Source organism: Ambystoma mexicanum, chromosome 9 (genome assembly GCF_040938575.1).
Source record: "Ambystoma mexicanum isolate Mex_15411 chromosome 9, UKY_AmexF1_1, whole genome shotgun sequence".
NCBI classification, from domain to species: domain Eukaryota; kingdom Metazoa; phylum Chordata; class Amphibia; order Caudata; family Ambystomatidae; genus Ambystoma; species Ambystoma mexicanum.
The window spans coordinates 1,393,143,794-1,393,169,278 of NC_090931.1; the positions used below are offsets into that span (position 1 = coordinate 1,393,143,794).

The window sequence follows — 25,485 nt, forward strand, 5'->3', positions numbered from 1 at the left end:
ATGGAGGTTGGCCAATGGCTGTAAAGTAGCACCAGGGCGGGGCTTAAACATGAATGGATTTCACTTGCAAGTTGACAAGGCAGCTGCATAGATGCTGCTTGTTATGTCCGCCTTGCATCCCGCTACATGGTGACGCAAGGCGTCGAATAAAGGCCCCGCCCCCGCTCCGCAGAGGCTGTTCCGGGGCAGTGAAACAAGCTGAATGTGTCTGCGTATCATTAGCTCCCGCTGGAGCTACGTCAGCGAGGCCTACCCACGCGGGCCTCACACTACCTGCCTCCGGCTGTTTACGAGCCGTGACAGGACCCAACACTGGCGACGAGGGACGTGAGAACAACGGCATGCGTGCCAAAGCATAACAGCTGATCGCCACACTCAGCCACAGTGTAATTTTTGGAAACCCGGTGTGGGGGGGGGAGCACACAAAACCCCACCCACCCAAAAAAAAACTTTTTTTTTGAGAGAAGGCATTCTCTCCACTGCGTGGCCACAGAAAATGTTCCCTGATCCCCTGACAACGCGGGATCAGAACGGACACGCTGCACAACGCTGGATCTGCCCCAACTCGCAGCAGCTACACCAGGATACATCAACCCTGCGCAACAAGACCCTGGGAAGGCACTCCATCCACAGCCCGCACGTGTACACACGGCCAAGGGAGACAACAGAGCCCCGCAGGGGCAAACCAAGGTGAGGCATCGGGGCCCGCACGTGGCAAAGTGAGGCCCAGTCATGGCGACCGGCACATCCACTCCCAGGCCCGGCATGCCATCCAGACTAGCTGCCAACCTATCGGTGTCCACACCACATGCCCGCCCACAAGGTGGCTCTTCAGTATTGATGTACCCCTTTGACTCATACACTGATCCTTCATCGGTTGGCCCAAGATGGCAACTATGGATTCAAAAATGTGAGATGGCATGGAGTGTAAGGACATCACCAATGCGAGAAAAATGAGATCGCACCTATAGTTGAACGTGGGGGATGAAGTGCTACGTATCTTCAATTCTCTGACAATTGATGACGGCCAGGACATTTACCAGCAAGCGAAGGATGCCCTAACGGGCCATTTTCTCCCGCAGCTCAATCCAGATTACGAAACATTCATATTTTGTACTACCATCCAACTGGGAGAGGAGACCTTAGATGCCAACCACACCAGGCTCAGGAAGCTGGCGATATCGTGCAAATTCACAGACATTGAGAAGGAAATTCAGAGACAGCTCATCAACGGCATCCAATCAGAGAAACTGAGAAGGATGGTACTGAGTGAACAAGGCATCTCGTTAACCCGAATCCTTGAGTTGGGTCGCCAGAGGGAACTAGCTCACGCCAGAGCAGCACATATGGGCACAACCCTTCAGAAACTACAGCCAGCCCTCACAACAGCCACCGTAGCCCAGATCACAAATCGACAATCAACGAGGGATGAAACTGGCGGAAACCACATGCACGCCAGATGGCAGCCTTGAACCCTGGGGCCCATGGAATGTGGGTGGTGTGGAGGACCGTGCCACGGAAGATGCAACTGCACGGCCCAGGGGACCACTTGCGGCGCGTGAGGCCGGAAGGACCATTATGCCAAGGTATGCCGGTCGTCAGGCCCCCAACAACAAACACCGCAAACAACACAGGAAAAGAGTGGGGGCAAGAAAAAGAAACAAGCCAGTGCCCGCCGAGTGGAGCTCACAAATTCCTCCATAGAGGATGAAGGTGATGACGCCGCTGGTGCCCAACAAGAGTCTGTCAATGACCAATGGAAGAAAGGGAGAAAAGTCTATCTGGTGTCAGCCCTCAACCATGGAAACGCCACGCCAAGAAAAAAACTCAGACGATGAAAATGCCAAGTGGCAATCCAAAACCAGCAAGTATTAATGACAATAGACACTGGGGCATTTGTGAATGTTATGCCAATGACCACTTTCAGAACACTCCAGCCACAACCGGACCTAAAGGCGACGGACACATTGCTATTCGCATACGGGTACAAGACCCCACTGCCTGTCCTAGGCAGGTTCCGCACCACCCTCAGCCATGGAGAAACTGTGCTACAATCCAAAATCTATGTGGTGAATGCGGGCATTGAATGCCTCCTGAGTGGAGATGCCGCAGAAGACCTGGGGCTGGTGAGCTTCATCTGCGAAGTGACAGACTCACAAGAGGTCGAGAGGGTCCTGGAGAAGTACCCCAACCTACAAAAAGGGATAGGATGCCTAAAGGGGAAATCAATCAGGCTCCACATCGACGAATCGGTCCAACCAAGAGCAGTATGGCACAGAAGAACTCTGTTTCATATGCGCGAACAAGTAGAAAAAGAGCTCAGGGCGTTGGAGAAGGCCGGCATAATTGAAGAGGTGACGGGACCCACACCATGGGTCTCCCCCATGGTAGTCAACAAAAAGCCAAAACAACCTGGCAAGGTTCGAATATGCATAGACATGCGCCTCTCAAACGCCGCCATCAAGCGGGAGCGCCACATTACCCCGACACTGATGAAATAGTGGCTGACCTCACGGGGTCCAAGATATTCTCCAAGGTGGACCTGAACGCGGGCTATCACCAGTTGAAGCTACACAGGGACTCCCGGTATATAACAACATTCTCAACACACATTGGCCTACGAAGGTACAAGCGCCTGAGCTTTGGGATCTCCTCGGCCGCCAAGGTTTTCCAACAAACAATACAGGAAGTAATACGCGGCATACCAAGTGTCCTAAATGTCAGTGACGATATCTTGATTCATGCCAGCAATAGAGAAGAACACATGAAAAGGCTTCACATGCTCCTCAACAGGCTAGAAGGGGCAGGACTAACTATTCATAAAGAGAAATGTGAATTCCTAAAAAACGAGATATCCTTCTTTGGCTATATCTTCAGCAGCACAGGCATCTCAGCGGACCCCCAGAAAGTTGCAGACATCCAAGCCGCTAACCCACCCACCACGCAACTGAGGTGCGCAGTTTTTTTGGCAATGGCGACTTACGGCGGGAGGTTTATCCCAAATCTGGTCACACTGTCAGAACCCCTTCGAGAACTCACCAAAGCCAGCACAAAATGGGAATGGGGTCATGCCTGCCAAGAAGCTTTTGAGCACATAAAAGCATCACTGTCAGCGGACACAACGATGGCCTACTATGACACTACGCTACCAACGGAACTGTATGTAGACGCTAGCCCAGTGGGCCTAGGGGCCATCCTCACACAGGTGACGAAGGCGGGTGAGCAAAGGCCGATTGCATATGCCTCCAGAGCGCTAAGACCAACGGAGCAACGATATTCCCACATTGAAAAAGAGGCAATAGTGGTGCTATGGGGGTGTTGCCATTTCCACCTATACCTGTATGGCATAAAATGTACAACCTACACGGACCACAAACCGTTGCTGCCCATATTCATGGGCACTTCCTCCCACCCGCCGGCTAGGATTGCCAAATGACTATTACACCTCCAGCAATACAATTTTGAACTGGCATACCAGCCTGGCAGTGGAAACCCAGCAGACTTCCTGTCAAGTCATCCAAGAGTGGCAACAACCCAGGAAATCCATGTGGCAGAAGAGACGGAGGAGCACATCTGCCAGATAGTGCAAACTATGAGGCCCAGGGCCGTAAACCTGGACCACATCATGGAGGAAACACAAAAGGACCTGTGTTGCAACTTGATAAAGGACACCATAATATCAGGGGAATGGAGGTCTTTCCTGAGGAACACCCACAACAAGACAGCAGAGGCGAAGAACTTCCTCACAGGGATCTTTACGATCCGACAAGACCTTTCCATCACGGAACAAGGGCTACTACTCAGGGGAACTCGAATAATTATCCCCCTAAGCCTCCAGGACAGAATAGTGGTGTTAGCACACGAGGGCCACCAAAGAATGGTACGAACAAAAGCCTGAATCAGGCATCGCGTATGGTTCCCCTAGATAGACGACAAAGTCGAAAGACTGATCAGCACCTACCTTCCATGCCAAATAACAGGGGCTCCACCCGACCTGGAACCCATCCAATCGGCAGCTCGAGGGTCTGGCAGATGGGACGCAATAAGCATCGATTTTTGCAAATTACAAGAAGGCATCTACCTACTAGTGGCCATAGACGACCACTCTCGGTACCCAGAGGTCGAGATTGTCAACTCCACGGCAGCTGAGGTGGTCATCCTCGCGATTGACTCACGGACTGCCAACGAGAATCAGGAGCGACAATGGCCCACCTTTTCAAGGGGAGGAGTTCAAAAAATCCCTCCAAGAGCTCAACATCCGCTACCACCACATCATGCCACGATGGCCTCAGGCGAATGGTGATGTGGAACAATTTATGAGGACACTCAACAAGGTCCTGCGACTGTCGAGGGTCAACGCTAGCCCCTGGCAAGTTCACCTCTATCGGTTCCTGCAAAACTATAGGGTCACACCTCACAACACGACTGGCGTCCCGCACGATCGTCAACAAGCAGACAGAAGCAAGAAGGACTGGAGCCAACGCACACATGAGCGCCAAGAGGCGGGCAAAACAATCCGATCACCGAGTGGGCGACCAGGTGGTCATGATGAGGAATCAGTCTAGATCTAAGTTGGACACCCGCTATGAGGCAGCCCCGTGGACAATCAGCAAACGACAAGGAACGATGATAACTGTACAAAGAGGACACAAACAAGTGACGAGAAATGCGTCATGGTTTAAGGCAGTGCCATTAAAACTGTGGACTGACGGTGAATACCCCCAAAAAGAAGATGGTCACATGCCGAGTGATGCCGAACCCGAGAACCCGCAGGGCAGAGACGACACAGACGAAGGAACCCAGGAGCTGTTGAGTGAACCAGAAATGGGTAAACCGGACATTGAAGCCGAGACACCCGAGGGGACAGTAGAGCCCAGTTCCAGGGGTGGGAGATATGGTTTGAGAACCGTCACCAGGCCGCCGGCCCGGCTCAGAGACTATGAGTGGTAGACAAACCCCACAAATGACTCTAAGAGAGGGGTAACCCGTTTGGTTTAAGAGTTTCAAATGTATGTTATGTTTATTTGGTTCAAGTTAAAATAAAGGAGGAATGTTATGTCCGCCTTGCGTCCCACTACGTGGTGACGCAAGGCGTCGAATAAAGGCCCCACCCCCGCTCCACGGAGGCAGTTCCGGGGCAGTGAAACGAGCTGAATGTGTCTGTGTATCATTAGCTCCTGCTGGAGCTGCGTCAGCAAGGCCTACCCACGCGGGCCTCACACTCCCTGTCTGCGGCTGCTTACGAGCGGTGACAGGACCCAACACTGCTCAGGCCATCAGCAATAGCAGGCCGGATAGTGGATTGAGGTTCAAGAACCCAGCACTGTGAGCACCCCATTGCAGGCATCCAAGCACTGTATTTTCATTTCAAGACATGCTGAAAATATTAGTTGCGACTTATTTGTTTCACAGACCAAAAAATAAATGTGGATACATACATATGGAAATGTTCATAAACGAAATACCATAAAAAGGCGAGCCTGGCGTTTAATATAGATATTCTCTATGGATATTTTGGGGTTGAACCGTACACACCTCTTCAGGAAGTCCTAATCTCTTTGCAGGAATCTTGGGGATAATGTTCTTAAAAAGTCCTATCCCGTCTGTGTAGTTCGCAGCAGCAGTTTCCGAAAAAATTATTCCCTGTACAAACAACAAAACATGCCAATTTAGACGCTTTGCGCAATGTTCACAACTCTTTCTCCAGCCATTATTATCAGTATACTGAGGTATGACAGTTGTGTACAAGCTACTGGTTATCATGGGCCAACTGCCGTTTGATCCTAGACAAAAACAGAACCAATAGACCCAGCATCTGAGAAAAGCCATATACCCACTGCCTCTCTCCCACTCAAACAGCCCATTACAAGACAATGCAAAGACCACATCACAGCAGCCTCATTCAAAACTAACTGCATACGACCCTTTCCAAGAACCCTGAAGTGATGGCTAAACACTCACTCGGCAATTTCAAACGCAGCCAACATCACAGCCGTCCCCACCACCCACCCCGGAGGAAGTCTTCATCACTGAAATATTGCTGACACCCAGGGGTCAAGTCCTAAAATTAAAAGTGGGGGGACTCATCAACAAACGCATTGGAATGTGACGTCGCCAGAAATTAGCATATCAAGGTGAAATATGTACATTTCATTAAATTGGCTTTGCATAACCACCCAAATTGCACAGGACGAATGGAAAATCAACACCCGCACAAAACCAAGAGAGGATATTTTCTTCTAATAGTGTTTTTGAAATCGTTTCAATATGTGCATGTTTTAAACTCCAAGAACCAATTCAAATGTTTTCCCTGGAACTTGCAGTACCAAAATGGGATATTTCACCTTTAGTTGTTTGATATTTTTTATCAGGTTAGATAGTGCAGTGGTAAAGTGTCCGGCATGCAAACCTGACGAATGGTTCGATCCCGAGGTCGGCTTTAATTCATAAATTCAAAGAGAACATTCAATGTTTCTCATTTTAGCTGGGGGCACTGAGCCCACCCCCTGAAAAAAGTAGGTGGACTCCGTCCAGCGGCGTGTACACTCAACTTCAGCCCTGCCGACACCCACCTCTAGGACATCCTCAATCCCAACGCATACAGCATTCAACTCAGATAGGCCACATAGGACTGGTGGATGACCTGCCATCATCCACTACTCATCCTAGACCTGCCCCATGACGTAAATAGCCAACATCAGTTATGATATGATAAGTCATTTATAACACGCCTGTACACAAGTGTTTCTAGGCGCGACAAGACAAGGAGGGGGAAACGGAGGGAGGACAAAAAAATTATCTTACTAGGCCTTGTGTCATTCAGATCGCGCAAGTGCAGGGAAGAGGGGGGGAGAAGTGCCAAGAGGAGCCGGAGGGGGGAAGAAGTGCAGGTGACTCCATAGGTGCTGCCAGAGGATGGCTCTCAAGTGCAAAGAGAAGGGACTGTAGGGTTACAGCTACAGACCCTTAAGTGCTGAGGGAGCCTGGAGGCAGCGCAAGGCCAACTGGACATGGAGTTCCCTCAGAGCCTTCTCCTGCTACTTACCCTTTACCCCCACAGTCACTTCCATCTTCAAACACATTACAGACCACCTATGCCCAACACATCCTTCCATCATCGACTTCACCGGCCTGGTTAACATACCACTAAGAAACCCATACCACTAAGAAACCCATCCGTGGCAATTTCTTTGCTGACAAACTTAAGAAAGGTTTTCCAAAGCCTGTACACCAATTGTAGCAACTCTAAAGAAAACATCTTATTCAGATGACATCTGGCCAAAGTACATCCTCAAGGCACTCCCAATTGAAGATATCCATACATCCTGGAAATCTGCAATGCATACCTTATTGGCGGGACCTTCCCCCACCACTCGGAAATCAAGATAAATCCTACTGCTCTTCAAAAAACAACACTGGACCAGATTACCCGAGCACCTACTAACCCATCAGACAGCTTTCTTTTAAAGGCACATTGATGCCAATGGCTTCACTACCAAGCTATCAAATATGCTTCAGGCTCAGATGCAGCACAGAGACAGCCACCATCCAAGTTGCAAATGATGCAAACTGGATCCACGACAATGCAAACCTTTGCCTCCTGGCACTACCTGATGTCTCTACAGCCTTAGATACAGCAGTTCATTAGGCCCTAATCAAATGATTGCACAATTGCATGGGGATCCGAGGGAAGCACTCCACTGGACACCAATGGGTTCACCCATTAATATCAAAGGATTTCATACAGACTGCCACCTCTGCTTTGAAACACAAATAGTAAAGAAAACATAGACGCAACCATCCCTCCTGCAGAAATGCAAGACCTTACTACCAGACACCAACATTAGATCCAAAGTACAGGCCTTGATCCAATTTCACCTTTCTACCCACCACGCCCTTTTCTCCCCATAAGAAGGGGCCTTTACATTGCTGCCTTCCTAAATGATCTCCACAAATACAATCACACTCACACTTTACTGGCTACCACTATAAGCACAAATCCCTGCAAAGAAACCTGAATTATATACAAAGCGGCCAAACCATCTCTGGCAGTTAGCCAGAGGACAAGGCCTGCACTCCTCTTTGCAGCTCTTTGCTGCTCGAAGTCTGCCGTTTGCCGTGGAACCCTGCCCGATGTACAAGGTAAGGAGTCCCTAACTCCTGGGCTACTCAAAACACTCGCCTCCAGACTTCAGCGTCTGCGTGCCCGCACCCTTACATGTGCACTGCACTCAAAACCTTTGTCCACAGACGTTCGCAACACACGTCTGCAATCCAGGTCCCTGAAGCCACCCACCAGCCTTAACGTTCCTCCCTCAGCAACTCATAAATCCCATAGGCTGCGCCACACCATGACCCCTGCCCACACAGTATACAAGGCCCTGACCATAATGCAACTGGAACAATGGCTAAGACTATCGAAAATGTGCCCCCCACTACTTTGAATGTGAATACCGCAATGTGCAATTCTTCTACCACAACCTTGCTACCCACTGATGCAAATGCTACTTTACCTGTGTCTAGGACCCCAGAAAATGTGCCCCCCACTACTTTGAATGTGAATACCGCAATGTGCAATTCTTCTACCACAACCTTGCTACCCACTGATGCAAATGCTACTTTACCTGTGTCTAGGACCCCAGAAAATGTGCCCCCCACTACTTTGAATGTGAATACTGCAATGTGCAATTCTTCTACCACAACCTTGCGATCCACTACCACCAATGGCACCCCTGAACCCCACCTCAAATGTGCCCTCATCAACGCCCCATCCATCAATGCTCACGCCCTAGACATCCACGACCTCATCACCACCCTAGATCTAGATCTTCTAATGGTCACTGAGACCTGGCTACATGAAGCCTCAGGCCCCGCTCTATCCCTCGCTCTCCCACAAGGCTATGCTATCACGAGACAAGATCGCCTGACCACAGGAGGCGGTGTCGCTCTCATAGCCAAAGACTCGATCACCATCAGAAAAGTAGACAAAACTATCAACGATAACAGCGACTACCTTCAATTGAAACTCACTATCTCACACCACTGCACCATCACCTTACACCTCATCTATCGGCCACCAGGCCCCTTGGGAGACTTTCAGGCCTCCCTCACCCACCTCCTGGCTGACAACCTAAAAAAGTCATCCAAAGCCATTCTCCTCGGTGACATCAACCTAGGCTTAAATGACACCAAAGACCCTGCTGCCAAATCACTTGACGCAGCCCTAGCCACTCTAGGATTCGCCAACACCATCACAGACCCCACTCATGCCCTAGGCAGATCCTTAGACTGGATAGCCCATCACAACTGCCCCCTCACAGTCACACGCAATACCCTCACCCCGTGGTCCGACCACCACACCATCACCTTCAACATCCCCACCACCACCCCAACCCCCCTCCCCCAACCCTTACCACCAGCCCTCACAAGAAGTGGCCGCCAACTAACCAAAGAAAGACTCTTACCCTTCCTACAGGGACCTGCCTTTAGACCTCCCTTCTCCAACGACCCAGAAACTCTTGTCAAGAAGTACAACTCTGCTATCTCGTCAGCAATCAATGCTATCGCCCCACTTAAACCGCGCAAAACCAAACCTACCAGCCACACCAATGCTTGGTTCACCCAAGACCTTCTCAAATTGCGCACTGACAAACGAGCAGCTTTAGCCCAATGGCAATCATCCCATGATGATAAAGACAAACTCAACTTCAAATCCCTTGCAAATGATTATAAGAAAGCCATCATCAAAGCCAAAGCCAAATCCTTTGAAGATAGAATCTCTGAGGCCAAATCAAACTCCAAGGAATTGTTCGCCATATTCAGGGAACTTGAGACCCCTACACCCACCCCCCAAAAGTTCACCAAAGATAAAGCATTGTGCGATGACATCCAAACAGCCATGCGAAACAAGATCAGCTCTCTCCAAACCAAAATTCTGAATACCAAACTAGCGCTCCCTACCCCCTTGCCCCCCACCAACCCCCCCCTCCTCAGCCACAGAGGCCCCCCTACCTTCTCATTCAAAACCATCCAGGAGAAAGACATGATTAACATCATGAAAAATATCAAACCATCCAATTGCAAAGGAGACCCCTGCCCCGCCTCCATCATCAAAGACTGCGCAGACATCCTTGCCCCTTTCCTAACAGCCTTCGTCAATGCCTCCTTCACCACGGGGAAAGTCCCCTCATGCCTCAAGGAAGCATGGGTCCGACCCCTCATAAAAAAACCAACACTTGACCCCACCTCCCCTAACAACTACCGCCCCATAACCACAGTCCCATTCCTCCTCAAGATTCTATACAAGGCAGCCTACCTGCAGGTCCAGCACTTCCTCGAAGAGCACAACCTCCTAGGACTAAGACAATCCGGCTTTAGGCCTAGACACGGGACAGAAACCGCCCTACTCGACCTCAAAAACCAAATGGATGACGCAAGGGACCAAGACAAACCTTTCCTGCTCCTCTTCCTCGACCTCTCTGCAGCTTTCGATCTTGTAGATCACGACATCCTTTGCCATCACCTCACCTCCACAGCCAACTTCTCCCAAGAAGCTACCACATGGATGCCCTCCTTCCTCCAAGGCAGGACCATGCAGGTCTTCTCTGACCTAGCCACTGCGTCACCCACCATCATGCTATGTGGTGTGCCCCAAGGCTCCTGCCTTTCCCCTACCCTATACAACATCTTTACCCGCCCCCTCTCCCTTATCCTCGACGCCATGGGCATCTCATACACCAACTACGCCGACGACACTCAGATCCTTCTCACATTACCAAGTGACTATGACACTGACTGCGCAACTCTCAACAACATATATAACACAATCCAAATGTGGATGGCCATCAACGGCCTTTGCCTTAATTCCGACAAAACTGAGCTCCTACTTGTAGGTTCCCCAGACACCCTCAAGAAACTTGACGCCCAGTTTAGCCACTTCACCATTGACTCAATCAGAATTGCAGTACTGGACACAGTAAAAACACTAGGGGTCTATCTTGACTCCAACTTGTCCTTGACCAGACAAGTAAATGCAATCGCCTCCTCTGCGGCTTACCATGCAAAACTCCTCAACGCAATCAGGCCGTTTCTGTCCAAAGACACTTGCACCAACATAGCCAGAGCCATAACTGGTTCCCGGCTAGACTACTGTAATGTTCTCTTTCTAGGGACCTCTAACAAAAACCTCGAGAAGCTGCAAGTAATCCAGAACAGCGCCCTGCGTGCTGCAAAAGGCATTGCCAAGAGAGATCACATCACTTCTGCCAGAAAAGCATCCCACTGGCTCCCCACAAAGGAAAGGATTTTATTCAAAGCATTAAGCATCACCCACAAATGCATCCACCTCTCAGCCCCAACGTACCTATCCCAGAGAATCCACCCGGCCGCCTCCACCAGACCCACCAGGACACCCTATGCCAATATGCTCTCCGTACCCAGGGTAAAAAGAGCTAGAGCAGGTGGCGCCAGCTTCCCCTACCTTGCTGCTCTACATTGGAACACCCTGCCCACCTCTCTGCGAGCTGAACCCTCATTAATTGCCTTCCGCAAAGCCATGAAAACTACCTTGTTCACCTAACCAACCCCACATGTTTAAACCTTCATGACTAACATGTATGATGTACTATGGTGTATGATGTGCTATGGTGTATGATACTCCTTATCGCTTAACAAAGGATCTTGCCTTACTGTAACCCATGGCACAACCTGTACCTGTACCTGTAACTAAGTTCCCCTACAAGTAACAGCGCCACAATGCCCCAGGGCTGCCCGCGCGCTATATAAATGTAATAAATAAATAAATTAATAAATATCACGAGAAGTCAAAACCTTGCTAGACTTGGAATGGAAAAAAGAAACAGGAAACCAGAACTCTTCATCTACACTGCAAAGACTGTGGACTCTCATACCTGTTAAACTTGCCCTCACTCTCATGCAGTCCAGAAAGGTATTCCAGATTACTGTCTTCCTCGAGGACATTCTTCAAATCCTGTAAAATAAACTCCACCCCCCAAACCTCCCACCTAAATATGCTTTCTAACCCCTCACCCCAATATTCCACTCCAACTCCCTTTACACACTATCAAATGCTCCCTGCTAACTTTATACATTACCTTTTACCTGGTACCCAACATGATATGCAAAATCCCTATCATATCTTCCGGGAGGTCCCAATCTCGACCTCTCAGAAACCATGCGTGATGGCTGGGTGTATTAACCTCTGGATGGAGAACCCGACCCTCCTCTCACGAGAAAAGGTCCTCTATTTGTGGAAGACATGTTGGAGGGCAGATGGACATGTCCACAAGGTACCACGTCCTCCTGGTCCAATCCAGTGTAATTTGGATAATGGAATTCCTTAACTTTATCAACCTCCTGATCACCTGTGGAATGATGGGGGTTGGAGGAAATGCGTAACTGGAAACTCCCAGTCCACCACAAACGCAGCTCATAGAGCTCTTCTTGGGTGAAATTCCCTTGAGCAGAACAGCTCCCACTTCCGGTTGACAATGGTTGCGAACAGATGCACTTGAGGGGTTGCCCAAAGAATTAAGATCTCTTGAAAGACTTCCTGAGCTAGTTCCCACTCGTGGGAGACTGCTCTGCCTGCTCAGAGCGTTCGATGCCGTGTTCTCCTCTCCAGCTAGGTGAACTGCTGATAGGGAGATTCCTTCTTGAATTGCCCAGAACCAGAGCTGCATTGCTGCTCTGCACAGTGGTAGTGACCCTACACCTCCTCTCTTGTTGTGGCAGTACAATGCCACTGTGTTGTCCGTCATTATCAGGACCTTCTTTCCCCGTACAGAGGGCAGAAAGGCCTTCAGCGTAAGTCTGATTGCCCTCAGCTCCAAAAGATTGATGTGTAGTTTGGACTCCGATGGAGACCAACGATGGCTGATTGTGAGATCGTTGGCCTGTGCTCCCCACCCTGTGAGTGAGGAGTCATCACTACCGCATGGTTGCCAAGAAGGTTCTCCCTTCAGAAAGTTTTCCTCGCGGGCCCACCACAGGAGATCCTGTGCGACCCTGTTTGGAACCTGAAGTAGGTTTAACATCTTGCCTGAGAATTGGGACCATTGATTCCTGAGTGCCTAGTAGTGGGATCTCATTCTCAGACGAGCCTTTGGCACCAGGAAAATGCAGGATACCATGAGAGCAAGCAACATCAGAAAATGGAAAGGCCGGAAGAAGCTGGGAACTCTGAAATTTAGTTACCATCTGCAGAATGTGCTGAGCCCTCACCTCGGGCAGCAAGGCTTTTCCCGAGGAGGAATCCAGGACTGCTCTGATAAATTGTAGTATCATGTTTGACTTCTTGTAATTGAAGGAGAAGTCCAATTTGTGGAGAATGTGGAAAGTCACACTGAGATGATTTAGGGTCTGTTCGGGAGAACGAACCCTGGTCAGCCAATCATCCAGGTAGGGGTAGATGTGAATTCCCCCCTCTTCTGAGACTCGCTGCCACCACCGCCACCGACTTGAAATGAAAATGAAATTATATTTTATTTATATTGCGCTCATACACAATTGTTTCACTTGGTGAATACCCTCGGGGTGGAGGTCAGCCCAAATGGCAGAACTCGAAATTAATAATGAGAACCGCCAACTGCGAACCTCACATACTTCCTGTGCTTGTGATGGATAGGCACATGAAAGTAAGCATCCTGAAGGTCCAATTACACCATCCAGTCTTGCAGTTGGAGGGCCTAAAGGATCTGAGAAATGGTAACCATCTTGAACTTTTCCTTCCTGAGGAACTTGTTCAACTTTCTTAAGTCCAAGATGGGTCTCAATCCTCTGTCCTTTTTGGGGATTAGAAAATGCGGTGAGTACCACCCCTTGTTCCTCTCCGCCACAGGTACTGGTTCTATTGCACCTTTCTCAAGCAGGATCAAAATTTCCTGCATAAGGGGCGGATCTGGAAGTTTCAATGAGCTGTTTCCCGGTAGATGATCCAGAGGCCTTTTTAGCTAAGGAAGGCAGTAACCCTGGGCTACCGTTTGAAGTGCCCAAGCATCTGAAATAATGTCTCGCCACTCTTTCAGATGCTGTGAGAGCCTGCCTCCCACTGGGGTCTTGTGGACTAAGAGAGGTTTTGCAGCGGCTGAGGGCAAAGCTGCTGCTGCTTGGGTTAATTTAGTACCTCATCCAGCACGAGGGAATACTCTTTGTCCCTATGACTGGCTTGTCCTCTCCCTCTTCCAAATGAGGAGTAGAAATTAAAGGACTTACCCCGCCAAGATGACGCACCAGAGTCGGAATGTTGAGGCTGTCTAATAGCGGCACTAAGATTTAGCCGCCGCTTTTGAGGTCAGTAGCCTTTCTAGACTTTCATCAGCCTTGCTACCAAACAATCTCGAACCATCAAAAGGCATATTTAGTAATCTAGTTTGCACGTCTGGTGCAAATCCAGACTTCCTCAACCACGCAAATCTGCGTAGCACAGTACTAGTCGCCATGCATCTGCTAATACTATTGCAGTATCCAGACCTGACTGAAGGCACTCACACATTGCCTCCTTACCATCCTTGATGATAGCCAGGAAGACACCTCTCTCTTGCCCTTCGGGGATGTGGTCAGCCGCCATTGCTGCGCAATCCCACAGGATGAACAAAAATATAGACAATGTACAAGAGGCATAGCTGATTTCAAAGCCATGCTACCGGCAGTAAATGTCCAAGCGTCCACCCGTTTATCATGCCGCTCTGTAGGAATAGTAGGGTAAGCATATTGCTTTGTGGACGTGACTGCTTGGATCATCAAACTTTCCGGAGTCGGGGGCTTGGTTAAATAATCTGTGTCACTGCTTGATGACCTATATTTTTTGGGAAAGTTCTTATTAATCACAGAAATAGAATCTGGGGTTTCATAATTTGTTGTAACCCTTTTTTGTAAAGCAATACGGAAGGGCAAAATGGGATCCTTTGTGGACCTTGATCTAAAATGTCAGTTGAATCATCTTGCTGAAAAGAAGGAGCAGGTCTTCTCTATCCGAAATATTCCACTACTTTGCTCATTGTCTGTATGAGCTATCAGCATGATCTGCAGGATCTGGCTTCCCGAATTCCAGCTCAAGAGACTTATCTATCCCACTGGCTGATTGTAGTTTTTCATATGGGTCTTTATGCCTAGATTCCTCTGAAATAAATTCCTCTGCCATATTGAAGGCCAAAAGGTGTTTGATCATCGTCATATGGTTCATGTTCTTCATAAAGTGAACAAAGAGATACAAAGAAATCTTTTTGTGGCAGAGATTTATAAGAGTTCTCTTTGAGGCCTCTCTCTCTCTCTCTCTCTCTCTCTCTGTCTCTCTCGTCTCTCTCTCTCTTTCAGATTTTCATCATTTCCCCCCCAAAACTCTTCCTGTTTTGCTGGGGAGTCGGATTTTCTTTGATTCTCTCGGTTGAGGAGTCACTCGAGGATGAAGGAGACCTATGACATCTTCTTTTCTATTTCTTGGAGGTCGAAGAATGACGTGAACGACTTCTCGATCGAGATTTCTTCTTTTTTTTTCGACGAGGAGACTCTCTCGACTCATCAAAAGTACGTTTCTTTGGAACGCAAGGGTACTTAGGAATTCTACCCACCGCCAATTTAGCTCTATGCTCTCTCAGAGCCTTGTCAGTCATCGCCTGACACGATTTACACTCCTTCGTACAATGCTCCGTGCCGAGGCACCTCAGGCAAACGCAGTGGGGGTCGGTGATGGACATCTTCGAACCGCAGTCCTGACACTACTTAAAACCCGTCTTGGGTGTCGATGGAGTCGACTGTGAAGGCATGATGCTTTCTTTTAATGAACCACAGAGTGCTGTAATTTCTTTCGAAGCAAAAGCTTTCATCGGAAAAACAGAACTGAATCCAATAGGCGCTGTGCGTGCTACATATACTGGGGATGTCTACGATCGGACAAAGGCCCTCGGGTAACACAGAATCACTGCACCCTCTGTCGAGAAATTATTTTCCAGAAGCAGATGAAGCTGGAAGGATAATTATCATAAGATGAGGACAATCCATTCGAAAGCTACGTTTGCGCTCAAATCCTCAAAATAAAAATATTAATAAGTGGAACATTCAATGTGTTTTTTCAGTCAGTAATTAAGAAAGGCATTTATCAGAAGGTGTTTTAAAGGGAAACATTTGTTTACCGTGCAAAGTTTCTCAAACTTTATTCTTTACTCAGCTTGTACCCAGGGGAGAGCTTTTGAGGCTGGTTTACCTGGTCATGTTTTTTGGGACTAAAGTATTTGCTTGCTCTTTAATCCATACTTGCTTAGACACTCGCCAACTCTTATAGATAAAACAGCTTTTACAAGCGAAAACATAAGAAAAAGAAGCTGCTACTTACAGGAGCAACTGAGTTGATTCTCACTCCATTATGGGCCCACTCAATGGCTAAACTCTTGGTCAGATTATCGACAGCCGCTCTTGCAGCTCCGCTGTGCCTGTCAAAGATACACACAAAAAAGGACAAGATATGTATTAGCGATAGCATGTTACTCCAGGTAGCCCTCTCCTCTAAATGCTGTCCTGCAGACTGCTCCCCCTCTCAGAATCTACTAATGTGAAACAGATTATGTAATTTATAGATATAGCCCGAATCCTGCACATTGCTCGGATGAACAGTCCAAGGTGGATTGTTTCACGGGTAGATACCACTACTTAACAGAAGCACAAATGAAATCATAGAAACCAACTTAATTGGTAAAATGGCACAAACCCCATTCCCGCAAAATCATTACCAAAGGAGTACAGTAACTGTAAAGCAAGCTCTTGCAATGCCAATTTGCCTAGCTTTGTTCAAGGGTGTGTTCTGTGTTGCATAAACTGGTGGCGTGGTGGGGGTTACCTTCAAAGTTTTATTAAAAAAACAAAATGGAACTGAACATAGTAGAAACTCTACATCCTCAATAAAGTGCTTTCGCCTAGGACTTAAACTGCCCTTCCCACCAAACACATTGGACGTAAACTTCTTTTGAGGCTTTAGAGGTAAAGGGCCTTATTGGCAAATGGGTTGTTGGTCCCACCAAGAAAGGTAGCTCTGGTGGATGCAGTGGGGTTGAGGATGGAGCAATTATATCTACAGATGTGTGCGAGTGAAAATGTCAGAGCAGATAAGAGTGGTTGGTGAAGGAGTTAAAACTAAGAAAGGGATCAAAGACGGTCTGATAAAAATGGATTGACGGAGGGGAACAGAATGCGGGCCTGTGATAGAAGTGACTAGAGGCTAAAAGGCGAGACAGTTTGATTGTGGAAAGCCAGAATAGAAGGTAATCAGGGACAGAGACACTAAAGTAAAAGAAGTGAAAAAAGAATTGCAGGGAGTGTTGTGGAAGGAAGGCCAGGGGAGCAGGGACACAAACTAATGATGAAAGGTGTGACACAAAGGAAGAGAAAGAAATATAGCTTGTTGAGATAGGAATGTTAGGAAGAGCAGAGTCCAGAGCCCTCAGTGAAACACATTTGGAAGGATCCAACTAGTATTTTATGTTTTGTTTCAGTAAAAAAAAAGAAAGAAAGAAGGAATGGCCAAAGGAAGGGCCCTCCTGTTATTTTTCAATCTCGAGATGGAACGAATTCAGGACAATTACTTCAGAAGACCTAATCAACACTTTTGCAGCCATCGATAACACCAAATACAAAGACAGCATTCTCCTCTCCTCCATTGCGAGGGCCATAATGGTGAAGCACTCCCATCACTTCTCAACATCATAACTGCACCCCTCGCCCAGGGAACCTTCCCAGATGCACTAAAAACAGATTGTCTGCCTGTTCCTCTACAGAAGGCTGACCAACCTATTGGCTTATCACGCCTACTCCGGCAAAGTGATTGAGAAGACCACTGCAATCCAGTGGCAAGAAATTATCACTCAGCATAATCTATTACAGGACTAACATTTCGGTTTTGGCCACAATGCAGCACAGTGACCGCCGCAATCAAAGTCAACAAAGCTGCTCTACACATCCCAGACAAGCGGGAAACCTCCTCACTCGTTCTCCTGAACCTCTGCTGCATCCCAAATCATTAATCATCAAGCCCTTTTCAACATCCCTGCCACATGCATGGACTTTGATGGAACAGACCTAGAGTGGTTTGCATCATACATTTGCGCTAGTGACTAACTCGCCTAGATGGGCCCCAAAAGATCACAGCATTGTCTACTAACCAATGACTACTGCTCTGCATGTGTAAAGGGATGAGTAGTGACCAAATTAACTACTCAGCCACACACTACTCAGCCTTTCCAGATAAGGTGCGTATAAGGCCTTTTTACGCACAGAAATATTTCCAATACGGACCTTTTAATTCTTCCTTGCGTACCACTTACACAGGCTATTTATGGCAGCACTCCCCGAAATCATGGAGCTCACTGATGACAACCTTGCCAGCAGCAACTTGAAAACCCACTATTTAGCAATCCACACAGTTCCTTGAAAGAAGCAACTGGGATGAGTCCTGATCTGTTTAAGTTTTAACACTCTCCTCTGTTAATGATTCTATCAAGATAATACTTTCTGAGTAATGTAAAAGGGAATTTGTGTTTTGTTCACTTTGTTCACCTGCCTGCATTTTGTAGGTTACAGTGTTATTAAAGCATCTTGAATCATGAACATGCTTTTCACCTTACTTTAGGACACAGGTATTATTGTGTAAAATGAAAATGGTCTTAAACAAGGGCTGCATTTCTGTTTCATTTTCCTCGGTCTTAATCCGCTTTAATAGAGGCAGCACAGTTGCAGCAGCATGGGCATTTCATCACAGAAGCACATCAATTGCATTCAGTGGCTTGGGGTTCTTGATCTCTTGAAGAGAGCCTCCCAGCAAGCAGTTGTTTGGCTTTCTTGGTGTTCCATTTGAAGATGTCATTTTCTTTTTGTCTTAAGATTGCATTTGTTCGCATGCATGAAAGGGCACTATACATAGTTTGGTTTCTTAGAGAGCAAACAATAGCTAGGCAAGTGGTCTGAACTTTAACTCCCTTTCTGACCACTCACTGAAGCAGGTATAATGGAAACAGGTAGAAGTAGTGCTGTATATATTTTCAGTGGCACAGATTGTACCAGACCTCTCAACAGGACAGCTATATATTCAGGCAAAGTAGCCTAATTTTTCAAAGTAGCTGGTATATGCATGGCATGGCCCAATGCCAAATATTCACAGCAGGGATGATTGCATCATGGCCACATTTCCTAGCATGACTGATATGTTTTGGCCCAGTACCTGAATTTCTTAACAGAGCTGCTGTTAAGAAAGCACAATCATACCTTCTGGGCCTTACGGAAAAGGAAAGATACCAATATGAACAACTCCACCACTGGCTCTCCACCCCGAGAATAACACAGGCAATAACAACAGACCTGACCCCATTCAAAAACATACATCATGACACAGACGGGGGAAAAAAAATCGTCTCCACACTATACAAATTCTTAAACACCCAAACAGAGGAAACAAAATGGCAATATATTAAAAAATGGGAAAGCACACTAAGGAAAAACATCACGAGGGAGCAATGGAGGTACTTATGGCACATAATTCCCAAATGGACATGGGAGATCCAGACAAGAGAAGCATGGACAAAAATGATGATACAATGGCACTACACCCCAGAAAGACTCCACAGAATGTTCACCACAGTACAAGAAAGGTGTTGGAGAGGATGCGACGCAGTTGGCGACTGGAGACAGATCTGGTGGGACTGCCCGGAACTACAAAACTTCTGGTCAGAGGTAAAAACCCAAATGTTAAGAATGTTTAAGGGTATAGAGGCACTTGGAGAAGAGGTATGGATGTGCGGAAGAACCCCCGAGACAGAACTCTAACAAAGACACAGAAGAGAAACTTCATGGGATTCCTCACAGCTGCATGGCTAGCAATTGCACAAAAATGGAAACAGAAGACCGCCCCATCCGACCAGGAATGGCTACAGAGAATTTGGGCATACGTGGCAATGGAGAGAATCACATACAACATTCAAGGGGCCCGGCAAAAATTTGTGACAGACTGGGGAGAGGTGATAGACTATCTACAAAGCGACTATATGATGCAGTGGTGCCCACACAAAATCCGCATATTGGACATGTTCACAGGCTGAGTCGGACTACGAAGAGTGTCAGCAGATGAAAAGGAAGGACAGTACAACCGGTGAGGGGAGAGGGAGAGGGGGGAAGGGATGTTGTTGAATCCCGTTGGTTTTGTATAAAGAAATACCAATAAAAATATTTTAATTTTAAAAAGAAAGCACAATCATGTATTGGCATCTTCTGCAACGAGCTAAAGTACTGAGCAAGAACAGTGGCTAAGCTCTTCCCACCAACCTCCAACAGTGTGAGAAGATGGCATTGCTGTCATATACTTCAATCCCTTCTACTCGGTCTTGCGCTTTTCAAAACTTCTGCTTCTCCCATGTCTGATTACTGAGCCCCACTACCAAAAGTCTAGCAAATTCCAAAGCCTCATGAATCTCTTGACTCCTGTAGAATAGTACAAACAGGCTTGAGAGCTTTTGACAAGCCGTTTATGTCAGGCAGGCCTCACATGGAACTGCCCCGTGCCCTAACACTATGTGCCTGTCTGTGTCTATAGCCGGTTGGGAAAGGCAACTCAGTGGGTCAATAACCCTACTGCAGAGATTATTGTGTAACCTGTTAGTTCAAATCCTGTTGATAGGTGAGTTAATGAGTCTGCATCAGAGATATGCATTTAAGATGCAGGTAACATTCCATTGTACAGAGTTGACTTAACTTTCGACCTATCAAAAGGATTACTAAATGTTCAGTGATTCAGAACACACATCATCCGGGATGCTCTACTTGCAATGGATTAGAACACCCCTCATCAGGGCTGATATACCTGTAATGGTGTAGAACACACAACTCCTCAGGGCTGCTATACTAGTAATGGCTCAGAACACACAAATTATCAGCGCTGCTATACCTGTGATGGCTCGAAACACATAACTCTTCAGGGTTGCTATACGTGTAATGGCTCAGAATACACACTGTATCGGGAGTGCGATACCCGTAATTGCTCAGAACAGAGACATCTCCTCTGGGCTGCCATACTTGTAATGGCTTAGAACGCACACTTCATCAGGGCTGCTATAACTGTGACGGCTCGGAACACACAACTCTTCAGGGCTGCTATACTTTTAATGGCTCAGAAGAAGCACATCCCATGAGGACCGCTATACTTGTAATGGCATACAGTGTTGGTAATGAGAAGAAATATCTGTACCCTTACTGGTAATGAATGCTATACTTAGAAAGCAGTTATTACGGTGGACAGATACAGAATTTTAGGCCTGTCTCTCACAAAGTTTACAAAGGTTTGGTCTCCTAAATTGGAGATCCAAAGGGTGAGCCTGAGAGTACTAATCACTCACTGTGTTGCGAAATACAAATGTCGGAAAACAATAATTTTTTTTTGTAAACTCTTTTTATTGATTTCACAAAATAACACGCAAACAATCCCCCCCCTCCCTTTCCCCCTCGCCCCTCGGCAACAAGCTAAATCCTTGCACCCTCCAACCCTCTTAGATGAGAAGAGAACAAAAACAACAGAATACAGTTATCGCAGATCCAGAAGCCTCAATCGCTGCGGACACCACATCACCTTATAATCGTCATTAAGAACTTGCAGTAGTTCCCCCCAGTCTGCTGCAAAGCTTTGGGCCTTATTGTCCATGGCATAGGTTGCCCATTCCAAAGCCACTATCTCCCACAGTTTTCGGAACCAGTCTTGTATTCTAGGAACTTCTGAGCCTTTCCATCTCTGGGCTATTAACTGCATAGCTGCCAGAGTCGTGATGACAATCGCTTTTTCTCTTCCTCTAGGTTCACCTGCCTCAGAAACCACCCGCTCCCCCAAGAGAATGTGCGCTGGGGTCCTCCCGGCCTTCAGCCCAAAGGCCAGCCCCTGTGCCTCCCTCACCTCCCCCCAGAACGGTTCTAGCTTGGGGCAGTCCCACCAAATGTGTTCCGCGGAGCCCACCATCCCGCATCCCCTCCAGCAGAATCTCGTCACAGTAGGAAAAAATCTGTTCAGCCGGATCGGGGTATAGTGCCACCTAAACATAATCTTATACCACGTCTCCTGTAGTTGGGACGCTCTAGCCAGTTTGGGGATTTTCCTCCACAGTTTCCCCCAGTCCGTCCGGCTGATCCGGCGTCCTAGGGCCTCCTCCCACTCTCACATGTATGCCCATTGGGCCCCCTCCTTCGAGCCTGCCAGAGTCTTATAGATGTTAGAGATAAGGCCTCTCACCCCGTCACTTGTAAGCAAGAGTTTTTCAAAGGGAGTCGGATCCCTTGTCGCAGCTTTCCTATTCCCTGGATGAAGAACCCAATGGCGGATCTGAGCATATCTCAACCTCTCCCTCTCTTGTACCGCAAAATGCTTCTTACAGTCGCTAAATGATAACACCTCTCCTCCAGAAAACATATTGCACAGTTTCCGACAGCCCCCTTCCTGCCAGCTCACAAAAGCGCCTTTCTCCACCCCGGGGGAAAAGTCCCCGTTACCGAATATGGGGGTGAAGGGAGACGGGAATGTGGTAATCCCCTCCGATTTTGCTAGCCTATCCCATGTGTCTGCCATAAGTTTGGTGATGGTGCTCTCGTAAAGATGGTCCGGCCTGTGCCGTTTCGGGAGCCACAATACTTCCGCCAAGTTTCGATGTGCTACAGCCCTATCCATTCTCACCCACAATTTGTCTTGCGTGCCTTCCTCTCCCTTCAACCATTCCCTGATTATTCGCAGCCGAGCTGCCTCGTAATAACGTCTAAAATTCGGCACAGCCAGGCCTCCCTCGCTCTTCGGTGCCATCATAATTTGAACTCCCACCCTAGGTCTCTTGCCTTCCCAAATGAATTCCCTGGTTAGAGTTTCCAGCTCCTTGAAATAACTTGCCGGTACCGGCAACGGAACGGCTTGGAATAAGTACAGGAGCCTGGGGAGTGTAACCATTTTAACTGCAGCTATCCGCCCCAGCCACGAGACCCTCAATGCTCTCCACTTTAGAAAATCCCTCTTAACGGCCTTAAGAAGCGGAGGGAAATTAGCCCGAAACCATCCAGACAGGTTGGCAGTAATTCTCACCCCTAGGTAGCGTATCCCTCCCGGGCTCCACAGAAAGTCAGAAGCCGCCCGTAGATTCTCTCGTTCCGCTGGATCGAGCGTTAAGTTCAGGATCTCGGATTTGTTAGCATTAATCTTCAGACCCGAGGCCGACCCAAAAGCCTCCAAAAGGGCCACACAGGCCTGCAGTGAAGTTCGCGGGGCGGTAAGCATGAGCAACATGTCGTCAGCAAATGCTGCTACTCTGTGCTGTTCCCCTCCAAATGGAATCCCCTGGATTTCCCTTGCCTCCCGGATGGCTTGGAGGAGTGGCTCCAGATAGAGAGCAAATAATATTGGGGAGAGGGGACAGCCTTATTTTGTCCCTCTCTGTAGAGAAATTTCCCTGGAGGCACTCCCGTTCACCATTACCCTAATGGAGGGTGTCTGATAATTAGCCTTGACCATCCTCAAAAAGTCCCCCCCAAACCCCATTTTTTCCATTGTTCGAAAGAGGAAGGGCCACTCGACGCGGTCAAAAGCCTTCTCTGCGTCCAGAGCCACCAGGATCGCAGGGGTGCGTGTTTTATGAACTTTCTCGATTACATGAGCCACCCGACAAATGTTGTCCGCGGTTTGTCTGCCTTTGACAAACCCGGCTTGATCTGGATGTACCAGGTCCGGGAGGATGGCGTCCAGCCTGTTGGCTAGGATCTTAGTAAAAATCTTAGCATCCAGATTGATCAACGCTATAGGGCGATATGATGCTAGGTCTTCCAGATTTTTATTAGGCTTCAAGAGTAGGGTGACTTTGGCCTCCTCCATGGAAGGCGTAATTCGGCCAGTGAGGCGAAATGAGTTAAACAGCGAGGTGAGGATTGGGGTTAGTTGCACACTGAACAGTTTATAAAAAGCGGCCGTATAACCATCTGGGCCAGGGGCCTTACCCGGCGGAAGGGCTCCTATCACCCCCCGTACTTCATCCTCTTCAATTTTCCGATCGAGGGCTTCGCGTACCACACTACTTATTTTCCTCAGGTGGACCTTCCGGAGGAAGTCCTCCTGTTTCTCACCTGGAGGATACTGGGTGGCGTAGAGCGACTCATAGAACTTGGCAAAAGCTTCCTGGACCTCTCCTTGATCCGAGACCCGCTCCCCCGCTGGCAGCCTCAATGCCGTAATCGTATTCCTCGCCCTTTTGCCTCTCAGTAATCGTGCCAGCAGAGTGCCCGATTTATTGGCCTTTGCATAATATTGTTGGCGCACCGACAGCATTGCCCCTTCTGCCTTCTTGGTGCGCAACAGTTCCAACTGCCCAACCGTCTTCCTATATACCCGCATTGCTCTGCGAGAGGGAGTGTCCCCAGCCGCCTTCCTAGCCACCTCCACTTCAGCTTCTAACTGCGATTCCAACTTCTGCAGTTGTTTCACCCGATAGGCCGATATGGCTATTAATTCCCCCCTAAGGGTGGCCTTAAAGGCATCCCACCGCACATCTTCCCCAGTATCCTCCTTCTTGTTAGTGTAAAAAAAAAGCCTAATCTTCTCTTCAATATCCTCCCTGAGTACCGGGTCCCTTAAGATGTATGCAGGGAGTTTCCAGCCCCAAATCCCTTTCCTTTTCTGACCCACCTCCATCACTAAGGAAACTATTTTATGGTCCGCAATCCCTAACGGTCCCGTGCTGACTTCCCAAATTGCTCCAACTAATGTGGCAGAGACCCAAATGTAATCAATTCTGGATTGCGACCCATGGACACCCGACAAAATAGTGTGGCCCTCCTCATCACCTCTAACCTCCCTCCAAGTGTCACGCAGCCCCAGCCTACTGACCCTTTCCTTCAAATCATTAGACATTACCGCTCCTCCGCCCTCCCTGCTACCACCTGTTCTATCCTTCCCCTTGTCCCAGGCGATGTTAAGATCCCCAAGAAGAACAATATGGCCCCAAGAGAACTCCTCCAGCAGCTCCACTAGCCGCCGTAAGAAGGGATCCTGGCCCGAGTTGGGGGCGTACACCACCGCTATTGTCAGAGGGACCCCTTGACACTTCCCTTTAACCATAATATACCTCCCGTCCTTATCTCTTAGAATTCCCTCGGGTTTAAAGTCTACTGTATTCCTAATTGCCAGGGCTACCCCCCTGGCTTTGCAGTGACTCGAGGCATGCAAAATCTGATCAAAACCCCGCAGTTTCACCCTGCCCTGATCCCTATGAAGTAGATGTGTCTCCTGGAGCCCCATAATATCCGGTTGCTCCTTTTGTGCGAAGTGCTCCAACTTTTTCCTTTTGAGGGGGGTGTTCAACCCCCGAACATTATGCGTTACCCACTTGAGTGAGCCCTTAGCCGAGAGAGTTTGCTTGCAACAGGGGAGGTCGTGTCCCCCTCATCGAGTATCATTTGCTTGTTGCCGCCCCCCAACCC

The 25,485-nt window shown here is 48.2% G+C and overlaps 1 protein-coding gene across 4 annotated transcripts in view; it reads right to left on the reverse strand.

The window, feature by feature from the left end:
- The window catches only part of LOC138489144 (peroxisomal trans-2-enoyl-CoA reductase-like), a 558,986-nt gene that overhangs the window by 87,939 nt on the left and 445,562 nt on the right, over positions 1-25,485 (reverse strand). For 2 of the 4 annotated variants that reach the window (XM_069616796.1, XM_069616797.1), the window contains exons 5-6: positions 16,349-16,445; positions 5,536-5,643 (exon numbers count right to left, since the gene is read on the reverse strand). In XM_069616796.1, the coding sequence (XP_069472897.1) occupies positions 5,536-5,643; positions 16,349-16,445 (205 nt within the window). The remainder of the gene's footprint in view (positions 1-5,535; positions 5,644-16,348; positions 16,446-25,485) is intronic. The other 2 variants (XM_069616798.1, XM_069616799.1) reach the window with 1 other exon arrangement.